Below are 26,578 nucleotides of genomic sequence, written 5' to 3' on the forward strand. Positions count from 1 at the left end.
GCGTTTGTGAGGGTCAAACTTAAAGTCTGAATGCGCTTACTCCCATATGAGGCTTGGTGAATTCAGAAATTAACCAATGGCACAGACTGACATGATGCAGTCAAGTGGATGATGATCCTCTATCCACTGTAAGGGTGCATTCACACCAGCCCTGTTTAGTGCACTTCATTCGAACTCTAGTTTGTTTGCCTAGAAAGTCCGGTTCATTGGGGAGTTGGGAATGCGTAATCAGACATAAGAAGAAAACTCTTCAGTTTGGCCTAGGAAACAGATTGGTTAAATTGAAAATGCAGTTTGAAAGCAAACCGCACCAGCTGAAAACGTCAACAAATATTGTAAATTTGGCCTCCAATCAAACCGAGCCTACTGGACTATCCAGTGTGTAAACACCTTTAGCGTCCTTTCTGACCCACCTGTGAGGGGTCCCACGTTCCAGGCGATGTTGTTGCACCAGCCGATAGCCTGGACCCAGTGAACGGTGCCGGTGTTGAGCCACACCAGGTCCCCGGGCCTCTGGATGAAGCGGTACACTGGAACGTTGTTCTCGTACAGGTCCTCCAGGTTGGGCCACCAGGAACCCATCAAGAAGTTGATGTTGTTCCTGTCAGAAACCACACAATCAACCACCAGAACTCACTTTGGGCTCAATCAGAACAGTTTCAAAGTTGACGTACTTTTCACAGAAGTCATTGATGACGCCCCAGTAAGACTCAGGCACCGCAAACCATTCACAGTCGCCAGGACCAATGTTGATGTTGACCGAGCAGAAGTTGTTGTTCTCTTGGTGACCTGTGACAAACTGAGGTTACTAAAAGCTTCGGGAGGACAACCAAAGACTCGGGCCTCAGGCGTGCCCTGGTTCTACCTGGAGTCCGGCTCCCTGGCACCTTCATGTACAGCTGGACGGTGTTCATGCCCAGGATGGTGTGGCCCACGTGGCTCAGCAGGTTCCCGGCTGACACCACCCTGGCGAAGGCCGGCAGCTTGGTCAGCTCCTGCAGCTGCTGCTTCCACCTGCAACCAGCCCACTGTTAGACACAGGCTGCTGAGAGACCAAACCACAGCGAGAAGAGTTTGCTCACTTTTTGTCGTCAGAGAGGTCGATGTTGGTGCCAAACTTTATGTGCTTTAGAAGGCCTTTCCTTCGCCGGATCCCACTAGAGAACAATGGAACGGTGTCATTTCCACCAACAGGACAAAATACTGAACAGAGAACCTCAACTCAACTTGATTGGCCAGTTTCCGAATTATTACCACTCTGATACTAGACAGAGGTCAAGCAGCACACTTCAGTGTGGATGTTACTGAGTGAGGAAGTGTTTGCTATAATTCACAAACCCACAGGCAATGACAACATTGCCTGTGGGTTTGCAAAGAGGGCCCACGGCCAGAAGCTAATGCTGTCTGGGGAACAACAGCATGGAAAAGTTTGGGAACCCTCGGTTTAGATCATAATATGGTATATGCATGTTACTGCAGGTTCTGCAGTGACATGCTCAGTGTTCTCTACACGTCCACATCATGTGCATTTTTGTAAATATGATGTCACTCAGTTTCACATCCCTTGGATCGTGAATCTGATATTTCCATTTCTAATAGTAGCAGTATTGTCTGCTATAGTCTTATACAGTACATTATTATCATAGTTAATCTTGATTTCTATATATTGTTTTTAACACAAAGAACTTTTTATGTGAACCTTTTATATTTGTTATGCCTGAATTTCCCTTTTACAGAACAACAAAGGCTTTTTCTATTATTTTATCATATTCTATATTATTGTGTCTGTTACAGCTAAGGAAGACTTTCACTCTCAGAGTTTTATTTAATTTAGTTGTTTTTTACCTCCAAAGACTGGTTGCACCAGTGCCCTAGGAGGGAGAAATGACCCACCTGTCTGAGGAAGCTGCCTCTGCTTCCACCTCTTTCTTCTTCTCATTCTCCTCCTGTCAGGAAAAGATCCCATCAGTTTAAAAGGGCAGAGTTCAGAACCTAAAGGTGACGAGGGTGTGCTGCGAGGCTGATCCGCCCACTGACCCGCAGCGACTCCTGGAAGGACGAGGCCTGGTACTGGGCGTACTTCAAGATGGTGGTGTGGGAGCGGCTGCTCTCGCAGCGCCACATCTTCCTGCTCCCGCTCGGGTCCCAGTTCTCGTCGGTGGGCTGAGCCAGCTGGGTCCGCACCTCCACCAGGTGCTCGGGGTTGGCCTCCACCAGCGTCTTTGTGGAGAACAGGCCCAGGTCTGCAAGTGGGAGAACACAAAAGATTGAGAAAAGCTTGTTAAAGGAAACAACATCATGCCAGCACTCCATCCCCGCTTTTATTTGTAACACCGTAATGACAATCATGTGCTCACGTTTATGTTAAGCTGTCACATAAAATCACAAGATTTTATGTGACAGCTTAAAATCTGTAAGAAAATGTAACTAATACCAAAGTGTGTGTCTGTAATATGACAGAAAGTGAAAAAAAGGAATAAAAATGTTAAAACAAGCAGGACTGAGAAGTGTGAACTAATATAATCCTCCAGCAGATGGTGCTGCTGTTGCACATGTCAAAGCCACCAATAGAGAAAAACCCCAGTTAGCCCTGGCACAGGGTTTCCCACAGTGAAATTCAAGCTTTTTCAAGGCTAGTCAGCAAATTTTTACAGAACAAAAAATGAAAATAAAACTGAACTAAAAAAGTTTAGTTAACAATGCCTTGTGATATTATTCAACATAGCAGACACAAAGTAATATGAAGTATTACAAAATTTTATATTTTGAAATCTTTCATGGATACACCCTTGAATCCATGAAAGATAACAAAACACTAACTTAACAAAAGAAAATCCCACAAAAGCATACATAAGACAATCTGTTGAGCCATTAGGAATAATTGATATTCGTTACATTTCAAATTGTGTTTTAGGTACAAAGTAACTTGCACAGAAAAGTTTTTAAAACACTCTCACTAAGCTTTCTGGGATTTAAAAAATGGAATCAATTTTGGTGATTCTGACTAACCAACAACAAGAGTCATTTAGTCTGATTTCACTTCAGAAGTGAGAAAAAAAATTATTTGAAAAGACAAGCTTGCATTATTCTACATTGTCAATATAATACTAGAAAATGGTCTGAAAGCAACAATATTATTGTTTATTGCGATAAATCGTGAGACAATTTTTCATCCGGTAAAAGTATGCAATCGTGACAGACCTTTCACGTTTCAACTCCAAATAACATTTTCCAAATTTAGGCTTTTATCAAATGTTAGATTGCACTTTATTACAAAACTGCACAGTATAAATATCAAGCACTTTCAAAGACTTCATGCAGAAAATCAAGCACTTTCCAAACCTTGAACACTGAACTGTGTCTGGTGATGCTGGTGAGTAACAGGAAGGAGTGTCTTACCCAGTTTGAGGGCCCCAGCCAGGCCCCTGATGACGGTTACTGGGTTGGCAGGGCTGGTGCAGAACTGGTGGAGGGGGGGGAAGAAAGCATCCCTCTTGTTCTCCAGCTGTAGAGGCAGAAAGTAGACAGCAGGGGGCGTCAGACTGACCTTTACACTCCACACAGAGACATGAAGAACCCTCCTCCAAGAAGGTAGATGGACGCACGTAAATACTGGGCGTCGGGGGATTGAGCTTGTCCTTTGGCAGTTGGGGTGAGGGTGGACCGGGAGGGCGCGGCGGGGGGCAGCGGTCCAGGAGGATGCTGCTGGTCGACAGGCCGTTCTTCCCCAGGTTCCTGCAGACAGCGGGGAGACGTCAGCGCTAAAAACTCCCGCCGAAAATCACAAAAACACCAGGCAGCAGAGCAAGGCTGCAAATCCAGCTGAAGAACGTGTGTGATGGTGATAAGTGGTGCTGTGAGGATGCAGCACCACTCTGCCACCAGGTGGGGGTGTAGATCATGTTTCCTGTGGGTGTGATTCAGTGGAAGCTGGAGACCTAAATGAAAACACTGACATGGAATAAATGAGGTAGAGGAGAAGATGACGGTTGGAATGTACAACATGTCTGACCGGGATGAGAGTCCAGCATGATGGATGGTTCACACGCACACACACACACACACGTGTGTATATTTCTACCCATATTAGGACTTTACATAGACTCCCATTCTTTTTAACTGCATTCAAGCCAAACCCAGACATTTTTCTTAACCCTCATCATTACTACCATACAACTAATCCTAACCATTAGCAGTCTGTATCCAACCCTTCACATTAGGGCTGAAATAATTAATCGGCTTAATCATAATTAATCGATTATTAAAATGATCATATAATTTAGTAGTCGAGTAAGTATTAGCTGGATTTAACAGACCCAAAAAATTTCCATTTGCAAAAACAAACATTTAGGGGAGTAATTAAGGCAAAACTAAAGAAAAAGTATAACCATTTTACATTAAAGATAATAAAAAAAAAGTCATCATTGCCCTAACTACTACAAGTCTATGTCTTATCCTAACTAAAACTTAATTCACAGGAGCGGAAACGATTAATTGTAATTCATCAATTATTGAAATAGTTGTTAGCTAATTCAGTAATTGTTCATCAACTGGAGATATGCTAAAAAAAAAGGATGCTTGCTTAAAGAAAAAACTCAATTAATTAAGCCAGAATTGTACAAAAAGTATGTGTATTTCAATTTCAATAAAAAAACAAACAAAAAAAAACAAAAAAAAAAAAAAACAACCTCTGCCTGTAAATATGTTTAGCCAAAAAGTGGCATTGTTTTATCGGTTCAGATTTCCTAAAGGAATGCTGTTATTGAATTTTAGGCAACACAATGTTTATTTTGTTATGTAAAGAAAATCTGTTATTTGCATCTTTCAAAGTATTTCTAGTATTCTCTAAAAAAAAAAAAAAAAACAATAAAAAGACAAAAAAAATCTGTCAGATTGCGCTATTCTTTTTCAGATTATTCCCCAGAATAATTCATAAATTAATCAATTATTCTAATAATCGTTAGTTTCAGGCCAGCTCACATCTCAACTCTAAAGCTCACCCTGACCCTAAAAAACGCTGGACCCAAAGTGCAGTCCTAATTCGGTCCACTGCAAGGACTATTGGCCTTCACAAGTTTAGTAAATATGCTAGAAATGATGCCAAGAAGAACAGCTAAACAAGGACACACTCACAAAGAAGTTCATAAAGAGGCGGGGGAGAAAGTCAGACATCTAAATCAACTCCGAGAGCCACAAAAATAAATCCATCCTCATTCCTCAGATCTCTGCTTTTACACCTGAGAGGATTCACGGTTCTGCTAACAAGACCTGAACACAGCGTCTACCGGACCGCAGCTGAAGGCCGTTACGCAACAGCTCACTTCCCACCAGAGAGTGTTGATGCTTTTCCAGGGGAAACACGCAGTGTAGAAATCTGCATCTGATCCCACAGGGCCAAACAACGTTCTGGTCCAAACTTGAGTTCTAACAGAGAACGGCTGAGGTGGTCATCAGACTGACCAATTCTGAACACACAGAACACACAACTAAACATACCTTCTGCTGTCTTGAATGTTAAACTATTTCAAACAAATTGTAATTTTAGAACAAGAAAGAAAAAAACATTTAGGCAGACTAATCAATTTTTCCCACTAGCTAAACATGAATCGATGTAAAATGCTGAAGACAGTTTAAAATGTCATCTTTGAAGCCACATCAAGGTATTTGGTGCTGCTTTATTCCCCATTTACAAAACTGCCTCTGCTGATGGGTAATTCAACCAGCAATCGCTGTTAATCAACCGTCATTCTGTTGGACTTTCAGCTCTGTGGTCACAAAAGTTTGGAAAATCAGCCGACCATCCTTAAATCGTGCCGTGTGAACCAGACCTAAAACTCACAAGCTCTATTACTCTCCGCTCTGGTCGCTTTGGTAACACTTACATATCCCTGAAATAAGATACAGATTCGCCACAAAAACGACAATTTTTATGAAAATTTTAACTCAGGATGACTAATGGGAGCCTGAGCCTGTTTTCCCATCTGGGAGAGATGAGAGACACTGACTGACACCTGAAGTGTTGCTTATGCACAGGGAGCTACTTGGCAGTTTGAATGCATTATTCCCTCATTAACAAATCATTCACCATATCATGCAGAGCAGCTTGGACTTTGGGATTCACCTACTGGGATGAATCCATTCTGCTGTCTCTTCTCTGGGCCTTTTCCCTTCGCAAAGACACTTTCCAAAGAATCTGATCTGTTTCTTACTCATTTTGCTGCTTGTGGGCTCAATGCTGGCGCGCAAGATGTAACAGAGAATCCGGTTAAAGGATTTTCAAAATAAAAGATCCTCCAGACTCAAATAATACTTAAAATGGAAATACATAATTATTGCTTGTGCCAATTTGTCCAAAGCAGTGGTCCCGGGGGCCTGGGGACCACCGCTCTGCTACAACAAAAGACATGCAACTGACATGTCTAAGGCCAACTTACATAATTATAATTCGAGACATTTTAAAGTCTTAATTTTATATAGGCAAAAATATTTTTGAAGGATGCGTGGACAGCTGTCACTGGACACAACAGAAGACACTTGAACTCTGTAAACTGCTGAAAGGAATTATTGTTGACGTTTGAAGGTTAACTCAGAGGTTTCCAGAGCAGAGAGAATGAAAGCAGCTCCTGACCTGCAGGCTTTCAGCACATCACTGGAGCTGGGGTAGATGGAGACCGACGACCATGGCACCAGCCCAGCAGGCGGGGTCTTTCTCTGTGGGCTCCGGGAATCCTCCGGGCCCTTCCCGTTGAGCGTGGGCCCCTGGCTGTTGGAGTTGGACGGGCTGTTTAGGCAGGAGGGGCCGCTGGCGGTGTGGGGGTCCGCCGAGCACGGCGAGGGCGTCGGGGCGACCGACAGCGGGGAGGAAGCCGCCGAGTGCTCCTGCTTGGCGTGGAGAGCTGGGAGGACGTGGTTTATTTTCTCTGAGGAAGACCCTCCGTGATTACTGTCGTCGTGGTTACTGGTAGCGTTGGCTTTTCCCTTTACAAAGGCTGAGAGTTGAGGATTGTCTGAAGTGAGCGTTGCACAAGCAGCCGGCGAGGCGGGCTGCGGCGGGCTGGCGGAGCGCTCCTGCGCCCGCGGCTGGACGTGATTAGTCAATCCTTGCCGGGAGGCGGAGCCAGGGCTGCACGGCGCTCCTCCATGATGCCCGCCGGCCATCTCGAGACCTGGCGGCGGAACGGCGGCGGGGACGGTGCTGCCGGTTTTCTCCCCGGAAGGCGCCACCACCGCCGCGTCTTTGGTGTGGACCCCTGAGGTAGTAGCGGAGTGGGGAGGCGAAGACAAGTGGTTGGGCGTGGTCTGTGGGGAAGTGGGGGACAGGGAGGAGGCTGAGGAGGAGGCAGTGCAGGGCCCGGAGCAGAGTCCAACCTGATTGAGAACGCTGGAGGAGGAGAAGGACGTCTGAGACGGGGAGGAAGAGGAAGAGAAAGGGGGTTCTCCATCCGGACCAGCCGGATGGGAACCTGGACCTTTTTGAAGCCCCTGTTGGGAAAACAAACCAGAATCAGAACCCAGAAAACAGATCCATGTTTATGAGTGAGTAAGATCTATATCTGTCCTGATATTGAAGACAATTCTAAATCAGGTATCAGTGACGATGTGCCCAATCCATTCAGTCTAATTTTATGCTTTCGACTGCTTTCAAGAAGCAGCATTATGTATTTCAGACATATAGTGCCATTTTGTAACACAATCAATTAACTATGTTAGCTTCATCTCTAAAAATGCTACATATGTCAAATATGAATTTAATTTAGCATCTTGAAATTGGGCCTCTGTCTCTTTAAGAAGCTCCTGTTCTTTCTGAACTCCGCCTTCAGGAAGTCATCACAACATGGCTCCTCTATCAACCCTTTAGTAACATTTTCACCAGCACTAAACTAAGAAGTATCTTGTATATCGCCCTCAGCAGATGTGTAGTTGCACCAGGTGTTTTCTAACTGCTGCTGGCTAGTCTGAAGGAGTTGAGTAGGGAGGGCTGCTCTGTGAGGCAGCAGCTTGGAAACTGCAGTGCAAAGATGGAGATATGTTTTTGATGAGGGAATAAAGTCATAACATGATGCTAAGCTCAGAAAAAGAAAAGGTCATTTTTTTGTATAATACAACCTCTTTAAGTCAATTCACTGCTGTTTTTCTGTATTGGATTGAAATCAGCCGATACCGAGCCTCAGATATTGGTATTGGTATCCAAAGTGAAAGAAATGGATCGGTGCAGGAACTGTTCAGTACCTGAGTGGTAGTGTTGCGTGGTTGGCTCCTCCAGGTCTCGTCTGCGTTACTGGGACTGGTGTTAGTGCTGCTGCTGGTGGTGCTGGGCTGACTGGTGGCGGTGCAGGTGTGAGGTAGAGAGTTCTGCTGCGGGTAAGGCACGTTTCCGTTGCTCGCGCCACCACCGCTGCCCAGCCCCGCCCTGACGTTTTTAAGGTCCAAGTGTCCCGGCAGACCCGCCGAAGGACTCGAACAGGAGCCGTTGGCCGTGGGCTGGGGGACCTGAGGGGGTCGACCGGCTGCGTGATTGATGGGCGAGGAGTGGGAGAGTCCCGGGTTGTAAGGGGGGTCCGCTGACGGGCCGTTGGGGAGGCTGGACCGTGGCTGGCCACCTGCTGCTGCAGCCTGCTGCCTCATCTGAAGCACAAAAGAAGAAGAAGACTCCAGCTCTAATGCTAAACCCATTTAGAGGGTTTTTAATGAAAAAGTCAAACTCACCTGCTGCTGATGCTGCTGCATGAGGGAGAATTGGTTCTCCAGCTGCTCCAGCATGTGCTGCCGGGGGGGCGTGAGGCTGGCCCGGTTGCTCCGTAAATGATCCAACAGCTGCAAGTTACACAACACTGTTCAGTGAACTCAGCACAAGATCAGCAGTTTTAACTGGAGAGTAAAAAAAATGGGTTTGCTTGATTGGTTTTCATTTTGTGTAACGTTTTTATGATTTATGTAGACATGTTGCATGTCATTGTTCACATCCGGAGATTTTGCATGTGCTCACAACGCTTGAGGGCATAAAAACGATTCCTGTACTTTCCATCCAGAGCCATGCTGCCAGGGTACAACAATTCCACCAACTAAATGAAACATGAAGATGGAGGTATTATTAATTTAGTCCAGTGCATCACAGCACAGGGAAAATGACGCAGAAGAACTGCTGAACAAATCAAACCCACTCAACCTTTTTCATCGCTCTGTTGGTTATGCTACGCATAGATCTGTTGCCATAGCAACTGACTGACAATGCTCCACGGGTGCATCAGGATTCAACACCAAAAAACAGGCAAACATTTCCCACAAAAGAACAGAACTTTCAGTCCGTTAGAGTTTTGCGTTTTCAGGCTTGATGTTTATTTTCTGTTGATTAATAAATGATTATCTGAACACAGTGATGGCTGATTGGGTCATTTAAACACCTGCTCTACCGGGTGCTGCGGTGGCACAGGGGAAAAGAATGACCCATGTTTTGAGACCATAGTTGCAGGTTCAATTCCTGGCCAGGCGACATTTGCCACATGTCCTCCCCCCACTCCCATTACCCTGTTTCCTGTCAAACTACTTTCAAATAAAGGCCATTAGAGCCAACAAAACCATAAAAAACACACCTGCTCTACTGATAATGTGTGGGTCACCAAATCCCACAGCAAGTCTGCACGTAAGGTTGTCAAAGTCAAGCTAGCATAGCTGACGTATTCCCTCCCTCACAATTGTTTTAAAACTTTTTCCTGACCTTGTTCTCCCGTCGTCGTGTTAACAATAAGTATCAAAGCACTGCGTCCCTTTTTCTTTTACATGTCCTGCTTTAAGATTTAGTGCGTTATGTTGACAACTTGTCAGCTAAAGCTAATGGTAGTCATCATGAGCAAGGGGCTTGTTGCCCTCCAGCAGGGGGCTGGAGGATGGGATCTTGTACGTATGGCATGACGTTGCAATGTCTCTTATTTATTTTTTCTGAGCAGAGGAACAGCTCAGTCATGCTCTTTTGCCACAGAATAATCGACAATTAACTGTAGGAAACACCAGATACGCTAAAATGTTGAGACGTTTGCCTACCTGGATCTTCTGTGGCGTCAAATACCAGCTGGGGATCTGCTGCGGATTCGATCCGTTTGCCAACAAGTCGGCAGCACCCTGAGGATCACACAATAACAAACCTGTGTGAGCTTTGTTTCTCAAACCCTGCCCCTTCAGCTGCAATGACCCTCTCCGCCTGGCTCTCTGCGGTACCTTGACCTGGCTGGCGGTGCGTTTCTTTTTAGCAGGACTGGCCAGCGGGTCGGTGTGGCTGCTGGCGGACGGGCCTCCCTCCCCTTTACAAGCCTGTGGATCCAGCATAGAGACTGCTTCAGAGGACGGACCGCAGAGAGAGAAGAAACAACCTACAAGCTCAAACAGGGTTTAAACTTTTCTCCAGGAACACTGAGAGACAACAGTGTTACAACATCTACATGCACATGGGTTTTAAAACAATTCAATCCCACAAAAATCCGGGACTCGAAAGGGTTGTGGTCAGAAATTAAAGATGAGTTCTTCTGATTTACTGTTTGGTGTTTATAACCTCTCAGTCTCCTGGAAAGTTTTCTACAGTTAAGACGTAATGTGGTTTTAATATTAATGACTTTTAATAACTTTTGCTAAAAATTACAAAGCGCTAACTCAGGTTGTCTCCAGGTTTCAGCAAGTTAAATTTAAGTCTTTTCAGCCATCTTTAATGCCACCTTGGATGAAATTTCAGACAAAAACTCTTAAATATAAAGAATGGTTGGGGAAACTCGCTGCATTACAATCAAGCGAAAACAGAACATGGCTTTGTGTACCCATAATAAAAAAAGACCCGCGAGAACTTTATTTGTTCATTTATTTTTACAAAATTTGAGATCACGGGCGAATGAATTTAAGATATTTTAAGTCCTTAATTTTAGACACAAATATTTAAGACTTTAAAGGATGTGTGAACGCCGTGTTGAATTTTGACATAGAATGACAAGAAAAATACCAGCAATGATTTTAAATCTATTTTTCCTACATTTTTTTTGCGTCATTTTCTATTCTATAGTAGAATTTTTTTTTTGCTAAATTTTGTTTACTTCAACAAAATGTAAATAAAATAGTAATTCTTGAAAAATACATATCTGAGAGTAGATATTTATAAATCATGTTTTTTCTAATTTGTGTCATGAGGGATGGTATATATTGATTAAAACCATGGACCTATACCAGATTCAGCCACTAGGGCTAATTTTTATTTTTAGCCTCCTGGCAGGTTGATGATAAAAATAGTAAACAATTGACATAGAATCTACAATAAAGTTCTAAGTTATAGCTAAAATTATAAGTTGTCATTTTTTCTAAGCATCTTGTGACATTTGCAGCTGTAAACAAGTTTCATTTGGCTGGGCTGAGAGCAGAAATGCCTCGAGGTTGCAGAGGAACAGAATCACAGAACCATTTACATCTGTCACAAAAACAGACAAGCCGGGATGAATGATTGTCACTTTGCTGAAATAAATTCATGCATTCAAACCTTCACATGCAATGTCTTGCAAAAATTGTTATTACTCACATTTTGTCGCTGAACATTAAAACTATGATTTGGATTTTATGAGATAGACCAACACAAAATAGCATAAATCTGAAATGGAAGGAGAATAACTATGGAAAGAAATGCTCTGGTCAGACAGACACCGTGCCTTCTGACCAGCATAAAAAAATAAATAAATAAATAAATAAATAAATAAAAAAAAGATTAAAAAACTGACAGCAGGCATCACCCTGAACGCGTCATCTCAATGCAGGTTTATTTCTGCAACAGTTGTGTTGAATTTCCTCAGTGTTAAATTAAAACTACCAGTAAAACGTCTTTAGATCAGTTTTTTTTTCAGGTTGGAACACATATTTATGCTCCTTGCTCTGTGCGGTGTCCCAGACGGATCGCACTGACTCTGTATATGCTTTTATGAGAGCTTTTTATTTCTTTGAGCTGTTTCAGGTACTCACAGTCTGGCCCCATGGTGTCTCCGTTGTCTGACTATGACAACAGTCTCAGAATCTTAAGAACCACCTTAAGATTGGGTTGTAATGCTTGCAGCCCCCAGATTGCATGGCCTAGTTAAAGTACAAATAACTAGTTCACTTCACACCTATGGCGCTACATGAGTTTTATCTGGCAAGATCGAGAGTAAAAATGTCTCTTTAGGTTGGAATGCTTGCAGACTGATGGTTTCGATTACCCCCCATATTGAGATCCTTTCCAACCAACCTGACAAAGTTTGAGATATTTTCCCCAGAACAAAGATTAGCAATCTAAGCTTCTGTGAAGCATGGACTCAGAGGGTCAATCCCATAAAATCCCAATAAAACAGACATTTTAATGAGACAAAATGCTTTTTGCAAGGCACGCATGTCCAAGCGCCTGAGTTTGCAGAGTGAGTTGCAGTGAGTGGACAAAAATGACAAAATACGTGGGATTGGAATTGCTCTGCATGGAGAGTTAGAGACAATTCTAACGATCTGAGAGGAAGAACGATGAAGGACAATCTGGCGTCTACTGCAAAAAAAAAAAAAAAAAAAAAAAAGAAAACAAAACAAAAAACGGGGCCTCGCTCCGTCTCTTTCTGATTCTCACCTGCTGCGCCTGTGCTGTGTTCAAGGCCCCCTGCCTGGACGTGAGCTCGGCAGGAATGGGAAGGCTCCACGCCTCCTCAATACAAGGAAGCATTTTACTCTTATTCTGCAGACTACTTGGGTGAAGGTTACACAACTGAGCCTAGGAGGAGAAATTGTGTGGAAACAACAAACTTTAGAGCCTGAATTGGAAGTCGAAATACTCCTAAAAGGAAGGAAAAAAAAAAAGTCTTGCTCGCTAATAAAGCGCCTCTACGTGGACATAAAAATAAGAGAAATGATTAATGTCGTGAACGTATGCTTCAAAAGTGACAGAAAAACACATTAATATGAATTATTATTCATATCTATGTGTTCAAAGGCAAAATTAAAAAAAAGCACAATATGCATTTTAAAAGCGGATTGCTTTGGCAATGCTGGGCAGTTATCACAGCACCTGAATGCACAAACACCAAAAAGTACCGTACGACATTAAACACAGCAGGCTGGAGGGGGAGGGGATGAGGGAAATGAGGGCGGCGCTTCCACCTGCAGCAGTTTGATGCGTTGCGCGAGGGCGGCGGTGTTGAGGCACGCTTTGCTGCGCGTGGCGTTGATGTAGCACTTCATGGCGTCTTGCAGCTGGCCACAGGACTCGTACAGCGTGCCCAGGTCCATCCAGGCGGCGGCGTGGCTGTGGTCCAGCTGGACGGCGCAGATGTAGGCCTGCAGGGCGTCCATGGGCTGATTCTGCTGCTGGTACAGCACACTGCAAACAGACAGGGCGGTCCAGAACTTACTTTGTCTAATTGTCTCTTAATCCTCACATGCTGTCACACTGTATATCGGAGTTTGACTAGGCCGTTGAGGGTTCTGACCAGAGCACATGCATTCACATGCTTGCTGTGTTTCCTGTACGCCTTGTGGCATGCTGGAGTTTGTTTAAGGAGCTAAACACAAATACAAGTTAAATTTTTACAAAATTTTCAGTAACATGTAACCCATTTGAACACATTTCTTGAAAAGGACCCACGACAAAGAGAACATGTTGGGGTAAATGTGTCGTAACTTTTAATTTGTTAACCTAAACGCTGCTTTTTTGTGACGCATAAAAACTCGGTTTCTTCAAAAATTGGATGTCTTTATTGCATTTTTCACCTTTGCGATTCATGTCAGTTTGATGACATGGGAGTTGGATCTATAAACAAAATGCAAGAAGTCAAGATTGTGGAGACGGACAAGGACACCCCATAAAATGTCTGGGCCGAGGAAAAGTCCCTCGAGGTTGTCATGTGACTTTAAACATGAGTTATATGTTAAAACAAACAGGAGTGATGAGCTTATAGTCTACTGCTCACCATATCAGAAAGAGTTAGCGTCGTTAGCATGAGCAAGCGGCTTTAATCAAAGAATAAGATAAAGTGGCATTGAAGTATATTACCCTATGGAGCACCAAGTGTCAGCGCTGGCCTCCGACTTATCAATGGACTGGCGGTAGGAGATGAAGGCATCCTGCACCTTCCCGATACTGGAGTAGCACCTGCCCGACAGAAAGCAAAACCAACTCTAAATCATTGCATTTTAGGAAAACATCATATTTCACGACTTATGTCAGTCGGACAGAGATTGCTACAGCAAAAGGCCACCAGTAATGCCAGAGTAGCAAAGTGTTGTAATCTCCATGGTTTAATGTTGAGATGCATCTTAAGAACAGATTTGTTCTAAGACACAGGAATGCCTGATGTTTTAGAGACACAATGTGTCCCGTCACCCAGGGACAGAAAGCTACTCAGTAACAATGACTTTCATTGGTTTTATCTGTCAAGTTGTCCAAGTAACAATCACTAAATAAACATCAAGCCTGACAACATAAAACTGTAACAGACTGGATGCTCTGTTCTTTGTGTTGGAAATCTATGAATATTTTTTGATGTTAAATCTCGATACATGCATGGAAGCTGTTGTCAGTTGGTTGCTATGGTAATGGAGCTGTGTGTAAAAGCATACAAATAGTTTAGAGTTGTTCTTCAATGGTTTTCCTGCATTGTTTTCCCTTTGCTGTGGCGCATTGCAAAAAAATCAATAACACCTCCATCTCCAGGCTTCATTTGTGAATTGTTCGACTGCGGCAGCGCAGCTTTGGTTGGCTTGTAAAAAAAAATAGAGTTTATGCCCTTCAACATTGTCATCACGCGTGACATTTTCCAGATGTAAACAAGTGGAAATACACACTACAGTCACATTGTGACAGAAGCAGATAATGTCAAAAAGCTTTAAGGTGTACCTGCCGAGAAGGTACCAGGACTGGCCGGAGTTGGGGTCTGCTTCTAAAGACTTCTGCAGACACTGGATGGCGTAGCAGCCCTTGGAGTCTTTCTCCCTCAGCTGCTCCACGGTGTGATGCATCCAGCCTAACGAGCAGCAGAGCAGATCAGATCAGCTGTAAGTCTTCTAGAACTACTCTGAGCTCCAGTGGAACCTTGTATGGGGCGGAACGATGAGCCTCGGTCCATACAAAACGTGAGCCGCTGTGGAGACGGCCGACACCGCCAGGGCCCCTGTCCCCTTAAGGAGCTTCAACCGAACAGTGGAGAAGGACAGACAAAGCGAGGCAGGTGGTATTCTTCAAAGGGCTTCATTTGAAGCAGCACACAACACACACACACACACACACACACCCAAGCAGTAGCAAGCTATTTCCAACAAACAAGGTCGGTCTGGGAGACAGACCAAAGCAGTCACAGTCCACTCCGTCTCCCCTCCACATCCTCCTGTACACCTGAAGCATGCTCCAATTGTCACCATGGAAACGCCCAGCAGGCAGTGATTAGCGGTGAGTGGCTGTTGAAACCTTGTTTTGATGCAGTAGCAGAGCAGGAGACGCAGATTGGTTTGATTTGATGTTGTTTTATTAGGAGCAGGGCGATTTATTGGACTAGCTGCAGATTTCAGCAAGTCAATTTAAGACCTTTTTAATACCACCTTTAATAATATTTAAGATGGAATTTTTCTTCCATAAATATAAGGTATAGTTGAGGGATCCTGGTGTATTACAATAAAGCATAAAATAAATTGTGATATTTCTGGGATATTTGTGACTCTTGGCAGTAGCTATGAGCAAACTTAGCTCCCACAATGCCTAGCTTTTTTTTTCGGCAACAGAACTGAGCCAGTGGCAAAAACAAACCTTATCTAGCCAACTGATACTAAATTTGCTCTTAAATGTGGCAGAATTATGTATTTTCCAGCTACATTGTTCCATTTTATAGCACAATCAAGTTGTCATAAAAATGCTGGCTACATCAAAAATGAGGAAGTCACCACATCATCAGTCCTCTATTAAGTCTTTAACAAGATTTTTACAAACATTTCATTGAGAAGTAGCTCACAGCTGTAGAGCCTAGCATATGGCATCTACCCAGACTGCATTGCAATGTAAAGCAATATGGTGACAAAGCTGCAGTATGTAACTGCAATAATGTTTAGTAATTAAAACTGTTACAATTGAAAGACAGTATGAGACATCTATCATTTATCTCCTCCATTTCCTCCCTGAGCCAAGAGGAAATGTTACAACCAATCAGAGCCAAAGGGAGGGTCTTGGCGCCGTCAATCACCCCGGTGTACTAACAGCAGTAACAACTTTCTGTTTATCCTTTACACTGTTTATCTACCATTATCGGTGGCCATGCTAACTTTCCTAGCATTGACAACAGGATATGTTGTGGGGATCCAGCTGCAGCATAGCATAGAGATTTCTACAACTACAAAAAAATACATATTTGTTATAAAAGTTACATACAGCAGCTTTAAACCAAGCACAAAGTCTTTCCTACAGTCTCAGTAACTTCTGTCCTCAAACACAACTGGACCAGTTTTACTAATAAATTTGTCCTCTAAAGACAGTATCTTCTCAAAGACCCAAAACTTTATACACACACACTTTATCATCAAGGCAGAGGGATGGGAAACCAAAACAAACCAGGATAAGTTGCAACACTTTTGCTGCAACTTTGACCCATCAGGGAAAATAACAGACCAGGAGGAGCCACTTACCCAGTTGCTGCAGTGTGGTGGCCTTCACCTGAGCAGGAAGGTTTTCCATCTGCAGCAGACTCTCATAAGCGTCTTTCGCCGCTCTGTGTTTCTTCTGCGGGACAGACAGATTGAGATGCAGAGGCAGTTAGAGGCAGACAGGAGACACAGTGTTTTATGGCCCTATCTGGACACAATGACCTCAGCAGTCCTCACACTGCTAATGACCAGACAGAACCGTTCATTTAGAGGAAGGGGGGCAATAGCACAGGCCAGGCCAGACGCCACGTCTGCCAGACACAGGACAAAAAATAGCAGAAAAAATTAAAAAAGGTAAGGACTAATATGTCATTTTTTTTCCTTAAAAAAAAAAAAAAAAGAATTTAGAAATGATGGAAAATATTTTTCAAACAGTGCCTTTTATTTCAGTGATCCTTTTGTGATATGGATTTTCAGGATCAGGCAACCAAATTTTTTAAATTGTTTAATTTCAAGAACAGTTCAGTGGCGTATTGGGGGCATTGAAAATAGGGTGGGTGGAAACGTAAATCAATTTTCTAAAATCTTCTAGAAAATGTTTTAGTCTTAAAGTAAAAAAAGTTTTCAACTTTCTAAATTTATGAAAATTCTTGAAATTTTCAAGGACAGGAAACAGAATATACAAGTAGTGGAGCCTTGAAAGCCATTTATTTGTCAATATAATGGCTTATTAGGGTCACAGTAGGTAGAAAATAGAGTCCAAGAAACTCAGATTTTGAGGTTAAATTCAGATATTTTTCATAAGAAATAAGTAAATTCTCTGAGCTCAAAAAATCTGATTTGCAAGGGGAGAAAAAAATACATTGTGAATTTAATCCTGGAGTTTTTCTTGAAACAGACATGTGAGTCTTCTGGGATCAATAAGTCAACAATGTTCGACTTTGTAAGCTCAGAAAACTTGCATGTTTTCTCTAGAAAATATGTGGAACTAATTTTGAAATTTCTGAGTTTTTTTCTTGTGAATACTTGACTATCAGCGCTCAGAAAATTTCCACATTTCTTTTCTAATAAGTTCCTGAGATGAACCTCAAAATTTTTGTTTTTTTCTCACTTATTTACAACTTGAGCACAAACAACTTCCTTATTTTCTCTAGAAAATATTTTAAATTCATCTTAAAATTTCTCATTTTTTATCTCACAAATTTGCAACTTTTTGAGCTCAGAAATTTACCTGAAAATTTCTCTGTTCCCATTTCTATCTACAGTGGCTCTAATACACTGTCACCAACACAGGAGGGAATCATTTCAAATGTGATCTGCTTACCTGGATTTCATACAAATGGGCGATGTGGAACTGAACTGGAAGAGAGAAAAAGAAGAAGAAATTAACCATGACGACAATCTGGGAGATTTCCCATCCACCCTGAGGACCGCCATTAAAACAGACTGCCAGCAGTATGGAGCGCAGATGGGCGGGGGAAGTTTAACACTCTCCAGTGTAATCATGTAATCTGAAATCACAGCGTGCATGTGTGATGTGTTGGGAAGTCTTTTCAGCTCCTTCCTCGTGCCGTCTCCTAGGCAACCTGCGTCTTAGTTCAAGTGCGGTCGGCAGGGAAACGGCGAGGTTGGAGTCTAACTAGTTAAAGCTCCATCCTGCAGCGCCGCACTGCTTCAGCTTCTAGCTACGACTTACTTTCAGCTTTGGACAAAGTGCAGAGATTAGAGTCGATCAATGCCAGCTGGAAATGCTGCGGAGACAAAAGGAGAAAACGGTTTTTGCTTTTTTCTATGGAAACAGGATCTCAAGTCTGTGTGATTTGTGACATAAAAACAGTGTGTGAGCCAATATCTGATGGAAATATGAGCACTCCTTGGAGCTGAAGTCTCCTCACAAAGCCCTGCCGCTCCATTCGGTTCCTTCAAACTAGTCAACAACAACTAGCAAACACCTGGTGAAACTGAGCATCAGCTAAGCTCATCATCTGACAGACTTCTCAGTGCAACACTCCTAAGAATATTGTTGTGATGACTTCCTGAAGGCGCAGTGTCAGAAAAAGCAAACACATCTTAAAGAAACAGAGGTCCAATTTCAAAGTCAAAATGTTGTTTTTAGCCATGTTTGATATACAGTACGTTTTCACAACAGTTGAAGGTAGCAGACTGTTTCGTAAACAGAGCGCTGCTGTGTGACCTCAACATTCTTCCTTTGGGGTCAGAAATCATTCATACAGAAGTTTCTGCAGTCGGGTTTAAATTATAGTAAGAAGGACCACGCAAACAAAACTGAATTTTAATCGACAAAAATAAATAAATAAAAATCAGAATTTGACATCAAGTTATCTGATAGTGCCATGAAATGCCCCTTTAATATGTCTTATGTCTGAGGCAGTCAGCTTCACTATCCTAGCTGCCACATCACAGAAAGACACGGAGCGGTCGTCATTTATTTCATCTCCAGTGGCAACACTCAACAGCATGACCTTGGCAACATGAAAAGACCTTCAAGTCATTCAAGCATTGAGGTGTAGCTGTACTAACAGAGAGCCAGTTCCATCATCAGATTAACAACAGATGTTTCTACATCATTTTAGGAGTGAAAGAAGCAAACCTCTAGATGTGCCAAGAAAATGGTTAGACCTGACCAAATCCATCAGGTTGAACAGTCTCATTCTTAAACAACAGACTATAACTGGTACCAGATGGGGTCAGCAACAACTCCAGTGTGGAAGTTGAAGGACTATGGAAAGGCCACATGTCCATACATAAGGATGTTTGACCCGAAGTGAGTCCAGCAGATAACAGGAAGGCGACAGGTCATCTAGCGGAGTTGATCTGATTGAATCCTTTCAGTTTTCAACCTCTGTCTATCCTGGAAGATTTAGGGTTCATTCACACCAGATCTCTCTAATCCACTTTCATCAAACTCTGGTTTGTTTGGCTAGAAAGTCTGGTTTGTTTTGGGAGATGTGAATGTGCAAACAAACTCTGATGCTCTGATGCAGAACAAAAAAACAAACTCTGGTCTGCCGATAAACATAGGTTTGGTTGAAGTGAACTCTGGCGGCATATGTCAACTCCAACACCAGAAGCAGAAAGCGGACTATAGAGTAGGGTATTCTGGGTAAGTTCAACCAAAACAAACACAAGAAACTTGCTCTAGTGGGGAAATTAAACAAAAAACAAAAGAAATCCAACATCCACTAAAATCCAAAGTACTCCGTTTTTGTTTACATCTAGTGAAGGGGAAAGTTGCACTCAATGTCTTCTTCGGTTGTCGTGTTGTTTCCTTCAGTGGTTCTCGGTGCAGCACCAACACAGGTGAGGAGGATGAACTGGGTTTTTTTTTTAAACCAGTTCATCCTTTAGTTTGTTTTCCACAGTGCAGTGTGAAGGTGAACCACACCAGATGGAAATGGAACTGTTGCAACTTTGGTCCCGCAATCAGATCAAATCCACATTATAATCAGGTGTAAAAACACCTTTAGAAACATTAACTGCCTTTTCCAAATCTCAGTGTAAAATGCATCTTTGTGCTCTGTGAAGGTGAAGCCTGTGGTCGGAACGGACAAGAGTACTTTCACCGTTGATGAAGTTTTATCTCAGATTGACAGTTTTCACAAAAGCCTCTCAGGGCGTGGAAGGTACTGGTTTGATGTACCGTCTACTGACGGGAGGACCAGAAGAATTGGAATAAAAAGGAGAAGAAAAAAAAGTTTTTGCATCCTTGAAACTGAGAAGCTATCTAGATCTTTGTGTTTCCTGACTGGTGCCCCGCTCTGACTGAGAGTCCCTCCTAACGCACACACACAGCGGAGCAACAACAGCTGGGCTTGGCTTACTATTGATAAAAATCAAATGTATAAATCAGGCCTGAAAGGTGAAAATTACATTTTCTAGGAAACGCACACTTTGTAAGGCTGGCTGCAGTAACCATGCAGACGGCATATTTGAAAGCTGATTTTAAAACGCATTTAAGTTGTATATCTTTGTCGCTCCTATTTGCCAGTACATGGCATTACGCGTATATGTTTTGAATAATTCTTAGAATTTTCTTTTATTTAAGAAAAAACCAGGCATCTAAGCTAACCTAATACTGAGAATTTATGCACCAACCCAATTGTGTTTAAATCTAAACTGATTGAAATTGTTATAGACCGTCTTTTCCTCTTATCACTCACAATTTAAACAATTTCCAGACTGAATAGAAAATTTGGTTTCTGAATCACAAACTGTTTGAATCGCATCGCTAGGCTGGAAGATTAGCATCTACTGCATATAAAAGACGCATATAATAGTTAGAAATATGCACTGCTTGATCATTTAATCCGTCTTCTGTAGATTGCTAAAAGCCTGTTTCACATCAACTGCTCTCTAACACAGTGTGACATCACATCTGTGTCTAATGGCAGGTTACCTAGAAATAAAAGAAAATCCTTTTGAAAGCTGGTCTTATGTCTCCTTGCGTTCGTCTTTAAGGAGACATTAAATTGGGTTCAAATCAACCAAAAATTGGAATCCCGTCTCTACATCCGTAGGTGGCTTCAAGGTGACAGGCGGCAGCGTGACCCTGTGCAGGTTCACTCGTTCGGAAAGGAGCCAACAGTATCTGGGTCACGTACTCAGGAATGGAACCCGCTGAAACCACAAACAGCCAGTAGGTACTCCTTTGGCAAATCCGAGGGGATTTCTGACGAGGCGCGCGCCGTTATCTGTCATCCAGGCCGAGGCTAAACAGCTCCTACCCCGGGCTTTGCTACAGTCACAGAAAACGTCAGGCAGATAAAACCTATCCAAATTACGGCATGAACAAATGAAGGGAACCAGCTCACAAAGTGGCGTTTTAAAAATCAAGCATTAGTAGTAAAAATAACAACAACAAAAAAACACAAAAAAAAAAACAAATCCCACATGCCTTAATTTTAGATACTAAAAGGCGTTACCTAGACGGCGGGTCTCCCTCAGACTTCTCTATCCTTCACACTCGCTCTACAGCCGGCCAGATAATGCCGCAGGATTGTCAGCTTGGCATTCCACCTCTCTCCTCACATCTTGCTTTCCTCATTCTCTCCCCCGTCTCTCTGCTGTCTTTCTTTTTATCTGTCTCCCCACCCTTCTTTCCTCCCTCCTCCACCTCCTCTCTCCTGGTGTCACTGATTACCATTCAGCAGACGGCTGCAGAGGAGAGAGCACGAAGATGACACAGAATACCTCAAAGCAGAAACCAGCCCGCACGCACGCGCGCGCGCACACACACACACACACACACACACACACACACACACACACACACACACACACACACACACACACACACACACACACACACACACTTCTCCTCCTTCCTCAGATCTGTTCTCTGCAGCTGCAGGTGGCAACAGCACACAAACTGATGCAGACACGTTTCCCCTGAGCTGACGTAACGAGCGCAGGTGGGATTGACAAGGACAGGTGAGAGGTATGCAACATTTGGTTTCTAATGGGAATGCAATAGGTTCTGTATCAGATCAGGATAGTTCACGCCTTCCCTGCTTTCTCTACCTTTATTGTGTCCCTGTTCCTCTGAAGAGGCGCCTACTCCTCCCTGTAGGTAACTGGGGCAGGCATGTGTGAGATTCTGTTGGTGGGAGTGTGTGGCTGTGAATCGTGTGTGAGCGGCTGGCAGTGACTCAGGACCGAGACGGAGGGCCGCATCCAAAATTAAGGACAAACAGAGCAGCCTGCTCAGTGAAAAACTGTAGCACTAGCTGCAGCCAGAGAGCTTAATCTGGTCTAAATGTCGCTCACTGGGATTTCTCATCACATGAGGGGTACCCCAAGGTTCAATCCTCAGACTCCTCTTATTTAATAACTACATGCTCCCATTAAGATGAGTTACGAGAGATGAACCGATTCGATATTAATATCTGTATAGGTGCATACAGATAATTAGCCCGAGCTGTAACGGCAGATCTAATCTGTCTAATTCTATGCTTCTTACTCTGAGTGACATAGTGCATTGTTTATTTTACATTTAATTTTGAATTCCTAATTATAGTTTCTGAATCATTTGAAAGAAAGTTTGTGACAGTTTAGTTTTTTACATGTTTGACCAAGGTAGTCAAACTATTGCTTTCGCCAGTTTCTTCACTATTTATTTTAAATTGTCCATTCTACTCAATTTGCACGGACTTAAAAAAGAAGATAAGTTGTGTTGTTTTTACATGTTTGATCAAGATTGTGAAGCTATTGGTGCATTTCAGTGTGCTGTACTGGTGTAGAGTTAACAAATATATTTGCAATTCAGTACATTTATGTCTGTGGTAGAGTCAATTTTGCACTTTTTCTGTATCGGATCGGTATTGACCGATACTACACCTCAGATATCGGTATGTGTATTATGAGTGAAAAAGTGTACTGGTGCATCCACATCAGGAAATCTCTCTACATTACAATGCTACCAAGTGACTCCAAACACCTTAAGGGGTAACTGGTTGCTTTTCAAGAAGGCACATTTTTGTGGTAACTTACCTCTAGTCCGGTCTTTTTGGAACTATTTATTTCTTGGGGTTAGGAACCACAAAATTTAAATCTTAGATCAAATAAACCAAGTATTCCTTAACGTGTATTAATAGCCATTAACAGCTCTACTGTAGAAACCAATGTCTACAGTCTTCCTTATTTCTTCTCCTGTGGATACAACCAATTAGAGTTGAGAAAAATCAACAGCCCTCCTGTATTGGCTGCTTTGTAAACACCAGTCAGTAGCGTGTCTAGTTTTGCCGTTTCCCAAGCTTTAGAATATCTTAGATATGGTCTGAGAAATAATATGCATGCAGCAAATTTTTTGTGAATAATGCGAGTCAGGTACCACAGAAGAATCAAAGAATAGAGAACAAATCTGTGAATACTAAACTGGGAATGAAAGTCAACTGAGTAAGAAGGGAAAAAGTACTCTGGGTCATTCTCTTAAAAAAATATAAAAATACACTGTTTTGAACACACAAAGCAATGAAGAGTTTTAGGGGTTCTCCAACAGTTAAATCTGAGAACAGATAAGATTATAAGTCATGTGCAAGACAAGTCTTAAGGGTTTCTGAAACCTTGTTGATGTAAAAGGTCAGATTACATTCAGGAATATTGTTTTTGCACAATCTTGGGTGATTTGGACTTGGATGTCGATGAACAAACAAACTATGACAGAACGTCTGGACCAGAACAAGGCCAGGGATCAGATCGCAATCTGAACGTTTCAGGCTACTACATAGCCAGAACTGTCTGGACAGATTTGGTTCACAGGTGTAAATTTTACTCCTCCGAATAACAGCTTTTGTCAGAAGAACTGGAGACATGGAGTCTATTTCAGGCTTCCAGAACAGACCAATGAACACCGATTCAACACCAACTGTACCGGCCTTTCATATCGAACACAGACGTCTTGTTGAACTTAATGTAATCCATCAGCAGTCAGCCATACTAAACTAGATTTAAGAGAATTAAAATGTAAAAGAACAAATTTTTATGTTTTGATATACAAAGCTAATTTACTTTGTATATCACCTGAACAGCCCAGAACTCATCATTCAGCCTGTCATTCTAATTTACCTTTAAGCTGGACTCGTAGTCTGTGTTAACTTTGAACATGAGCCCCAGTCTCAGATGAATTTCTTTCGCTCGGGAAAACGTTGGGTCGATGTAAAGCACCTCTTGGAACGCCTTAATTGCCCTGGAGAGTAAAGAAAAAATAAATGAAATCACAAGCTGAAAACAAACTCAAGTGTGACTCAGATGATTGTCCTGCTACAGAATTTTAATAGAGACATAAAACTGAGGAAGCCACTTAATATCATCTCTCATTTAGTGATTTCAAGTAACCAAAAGGCTCCTGGATGTCCATGAAGAAAAAAGTCTGAAAAAGTAAAAACTAGAACCTGAGGATGCATTTCAATGATTAGAGCAAAATGGGTTCTAAATCAAATCTTTAGGAATAGTTGGTCTTTATAATAGGACTTCCTTTTTTTTTAACAATAGCGCTGCTCAAACAAGCAGCTTCAGGTAAATATGTTAATTCACAGCACAGAGAAGTTTCTGCATGGGGATTATGGCAACCGTTCCCCCTACATCAGTCCAGTTGTCATGACTTCTCCCTCAAAATAAGAGTGTCATACTTTGAAACAACAGTAGTACACAAAATAAAAAACTTGATATTACGGTCTAAGTTTATTTACTTGTCTTTATTTTGTTATTGTAGTGTTTTTAGTATTATTTTTTTAATTATGTAAAAACTTTTAACTGCCTTGTTGCTGAAATGTGCTAAAGAAAAAAAATTGACTTCATTCAGTTTCATGAATTTCTTTCGCTCGGGAAAACGTCGTGTGGATGTAAACTAAAGCATCTCTTGGAACGCCTTAATTGCCCATCAGATTGTGCTACACCAATCTGCTGTTAGTAGAAAATATCACCACCAGGAGCAGAACATGAGTCACAGAATTGCCTATACCTTGCTTTTATATCTACATATTGCTTGTAATATGCAAGTTAGCTTACATATAGTAAGCTAACTTTACGGAAAACTCTTGCAAGCTATTTTCCATATAAACTAACAGTAACTAGTTGCTAATATTGGTAGAGAAAATTTAGCTAGTTTTCTTTTTAAAACATAAAAAAGCAAGCTAGCTTTACATAAAAAAAAACTAACCATTGTTTTACATAAAGCCAGCTTGCTATATGTAAAGAAAGCTAGCCATCTTTTTTTTTTTTACATATATTAGCAGCTAGTAACCAGCAGTCACCACCACCTTGAGTCACAGAATTCAGTGAAGACATCTGTGCAACTCAAAGTTTTGCATTACAGTAAGAAAACTTCAGAAAAAAATTACATAGAATGAGAGTAAATAGTCCTTCCACAACAAAAGTAAAGATTAACATTTGATACCAACATATTGTTTCTCAGTGAATTTGAGATCATTTAAGACCTCAATTTTAGTGAAGATTTCATTAGGATGCACTGACAACATGTACAGACAACCATCAACATACAGTTAGAAAATGTTTATTTGGGAGTCAGTGAGCCCATTAGCATTTTATAAACACAAGATAGCTGCATTTCTGACACCAAGAACATCTTTTTGGGAGAAGAATTGCTCTAATGTCTCAGATGTGAAGAAAAAAAACCTAAAAATGATAACCTTTCTTTTTATCATCTTAATACCAATATTAGAAACTGTTAGTTTGCCATCTCGCTTCAATGCTTCATATCAGAGGCTTGGTTCAGAGAGACGATGAAATATGATGCAGACTAGCACTGAGCTCAGTAATGCATCCTCTCTGAACGGACAATATGTTCCAGCATGAACCTCAGAGATGTGGATCCTTGGTTTAAGAGCATTCGCTTCCTGGAAGATTCAGGAAGGGGCTCTCTGCAAATCAGCAGAGTGCCTTACAGCAAACAGCAACAGCTAATTGTTTTGGCTCATAGCATCAATATGATGCAGAATACCTTCAGTGTTTTCAAAAGCAGAGTAATTTGCTCTGGTTTTGTTCGCACACAATGCTACCAAAACCAGGAAAACTCAAGATGTTCCTTGGACACGATCTAGTGAAATGAAATGATGTGATCATGTTCGCCAACATGATTCCAGCCCTTTTGGTAAAACAGAAGCGATACTACCTGCGGCAACGAGCCGTTTACAACTGAACCCACTTGCTGTGTAACTATAGCAACAATAGCAAATGCATGTCAGCGTGCAGTCCTTTTCCTGTATGAAAAGCACTGTGGTCTCTGCTGAACATGCCACACACACACACACACACACACACACACACTGAACTCAGTGCCCCAGCCCCTCCCCCTCTCAGTTTATGTACTATGTACTCCCTCCCTCCCTCTCTCCACTCACTGTTTGCCCTCTCCCTCCCTCTTTCCCTCCCAGGCTGCGTCCAGTGAAGCTCCTAAGCAGGATAGACTGTACCACACAGCAACATGACAGTATAAAAA

The 26,578-nt window shown here is 42.2% G+C and overlaps 1 protein-coding gene across 3 annotated transcripts in view; it reads right to left on the minus strand.

Annotated features, from left to right (window-relative positions):
* The window catches only part of kdm6a (lysine (K)-specific demethylase 6A), a 38,564-nt gene that overhangs the window by 3,249 nt on the left and 8,737 nt on the right, over nt 1–26,578 (minus strand). The window contains exons 6-26 of one of the 3 annotated variants that reach the window (XM_055059877.1): nt 24,187–24,307; nt 18,299–18,353; nt 17,927–17,961; nt 16,645–16,738; nt 14,873–14,999; nt 14,030–14,128; nt 13,138–13,357; nt 12,611–12,751; nt 10,213–10,305; nt 10,039–10,116; nt 8,707–8,814; nt 8,230–8,625; nt 6,629–7,482; nt 3,606–3,735; nt 3,400–3,505; nt 2,038–2,243; nt 1,894–1,946; nt 1,083–1,157; nt 866–1,014; nt 675–789; nt 414–601 (exon numbers count right to left, since the gene is read on the minus strand). In XM_055059877.1, coding sequence (XP_054915852.1) covers nt 414–601; nt 675–789; nt 866–1,014; nt 1,083–1,157; nt 1,894–1,946; nt 2,038–2,243; nt 3,400–3,505; nt 3,606–3,735; nt 6,629–7,482; nt 8,230–8,625; nt 8,707–8,814; nt 10,039–10,116; nt 10,213–10,305; nt 12,611–12,751; nt 13,138–13,357; nt 14,030–14,128; nt 14,873–14,999; nt 16,645–16,738; nt 17,927–17,961; nt 18,299–18,353; nt 24,187–24,307 — 3,443 coding nt within the window. Of the gene's footprint in view, nt 1–413; nt 602–674; nt 790–865; nt 1,015–1,082; nt 1,158–1,893; nt 1,947–2,037; nt 2,244–3,399; nt 3,506–3,605; nt 3,736–6,628; nt 7,483–8,229; nt 8,626–8,706; nt 8,815–10,038; nt 10,117–10,212; nt 10,306–12,610; nt 12,752–13,137; nt 13,358–14,029; nt 14,129–14,872; nt 15,000–16,644; nt 16,739–17,926; nt 17,962–18,298; nt 18,354–21,545; nt 22,566–24,186; nt 24,308–26,578 lie in introns of those variants that run through there. The other 2 variants (XM_055059880.1, XM_055059879.1) reach the window with 2 other exon arrangements.

The sequence above is a fragment of the Poeciliopsis prolifica genome, unplaced genomic scaffold (genome assembly GCF_027474105.1).
Source record: "Poeciliopsis prolifica strain line A6 unplaced genomic scaffold, Auburn_PproV2 SCAFFOLD056, whole genome shotgun sequence".
Classification (NCBI taxonomy): Eukaryota; Metazoa; Chordata; class Actinopteri; order Cyprinodontiformes; family Poeciliidae; genus Poeciliopsis; species Poeciliopsis prolifica.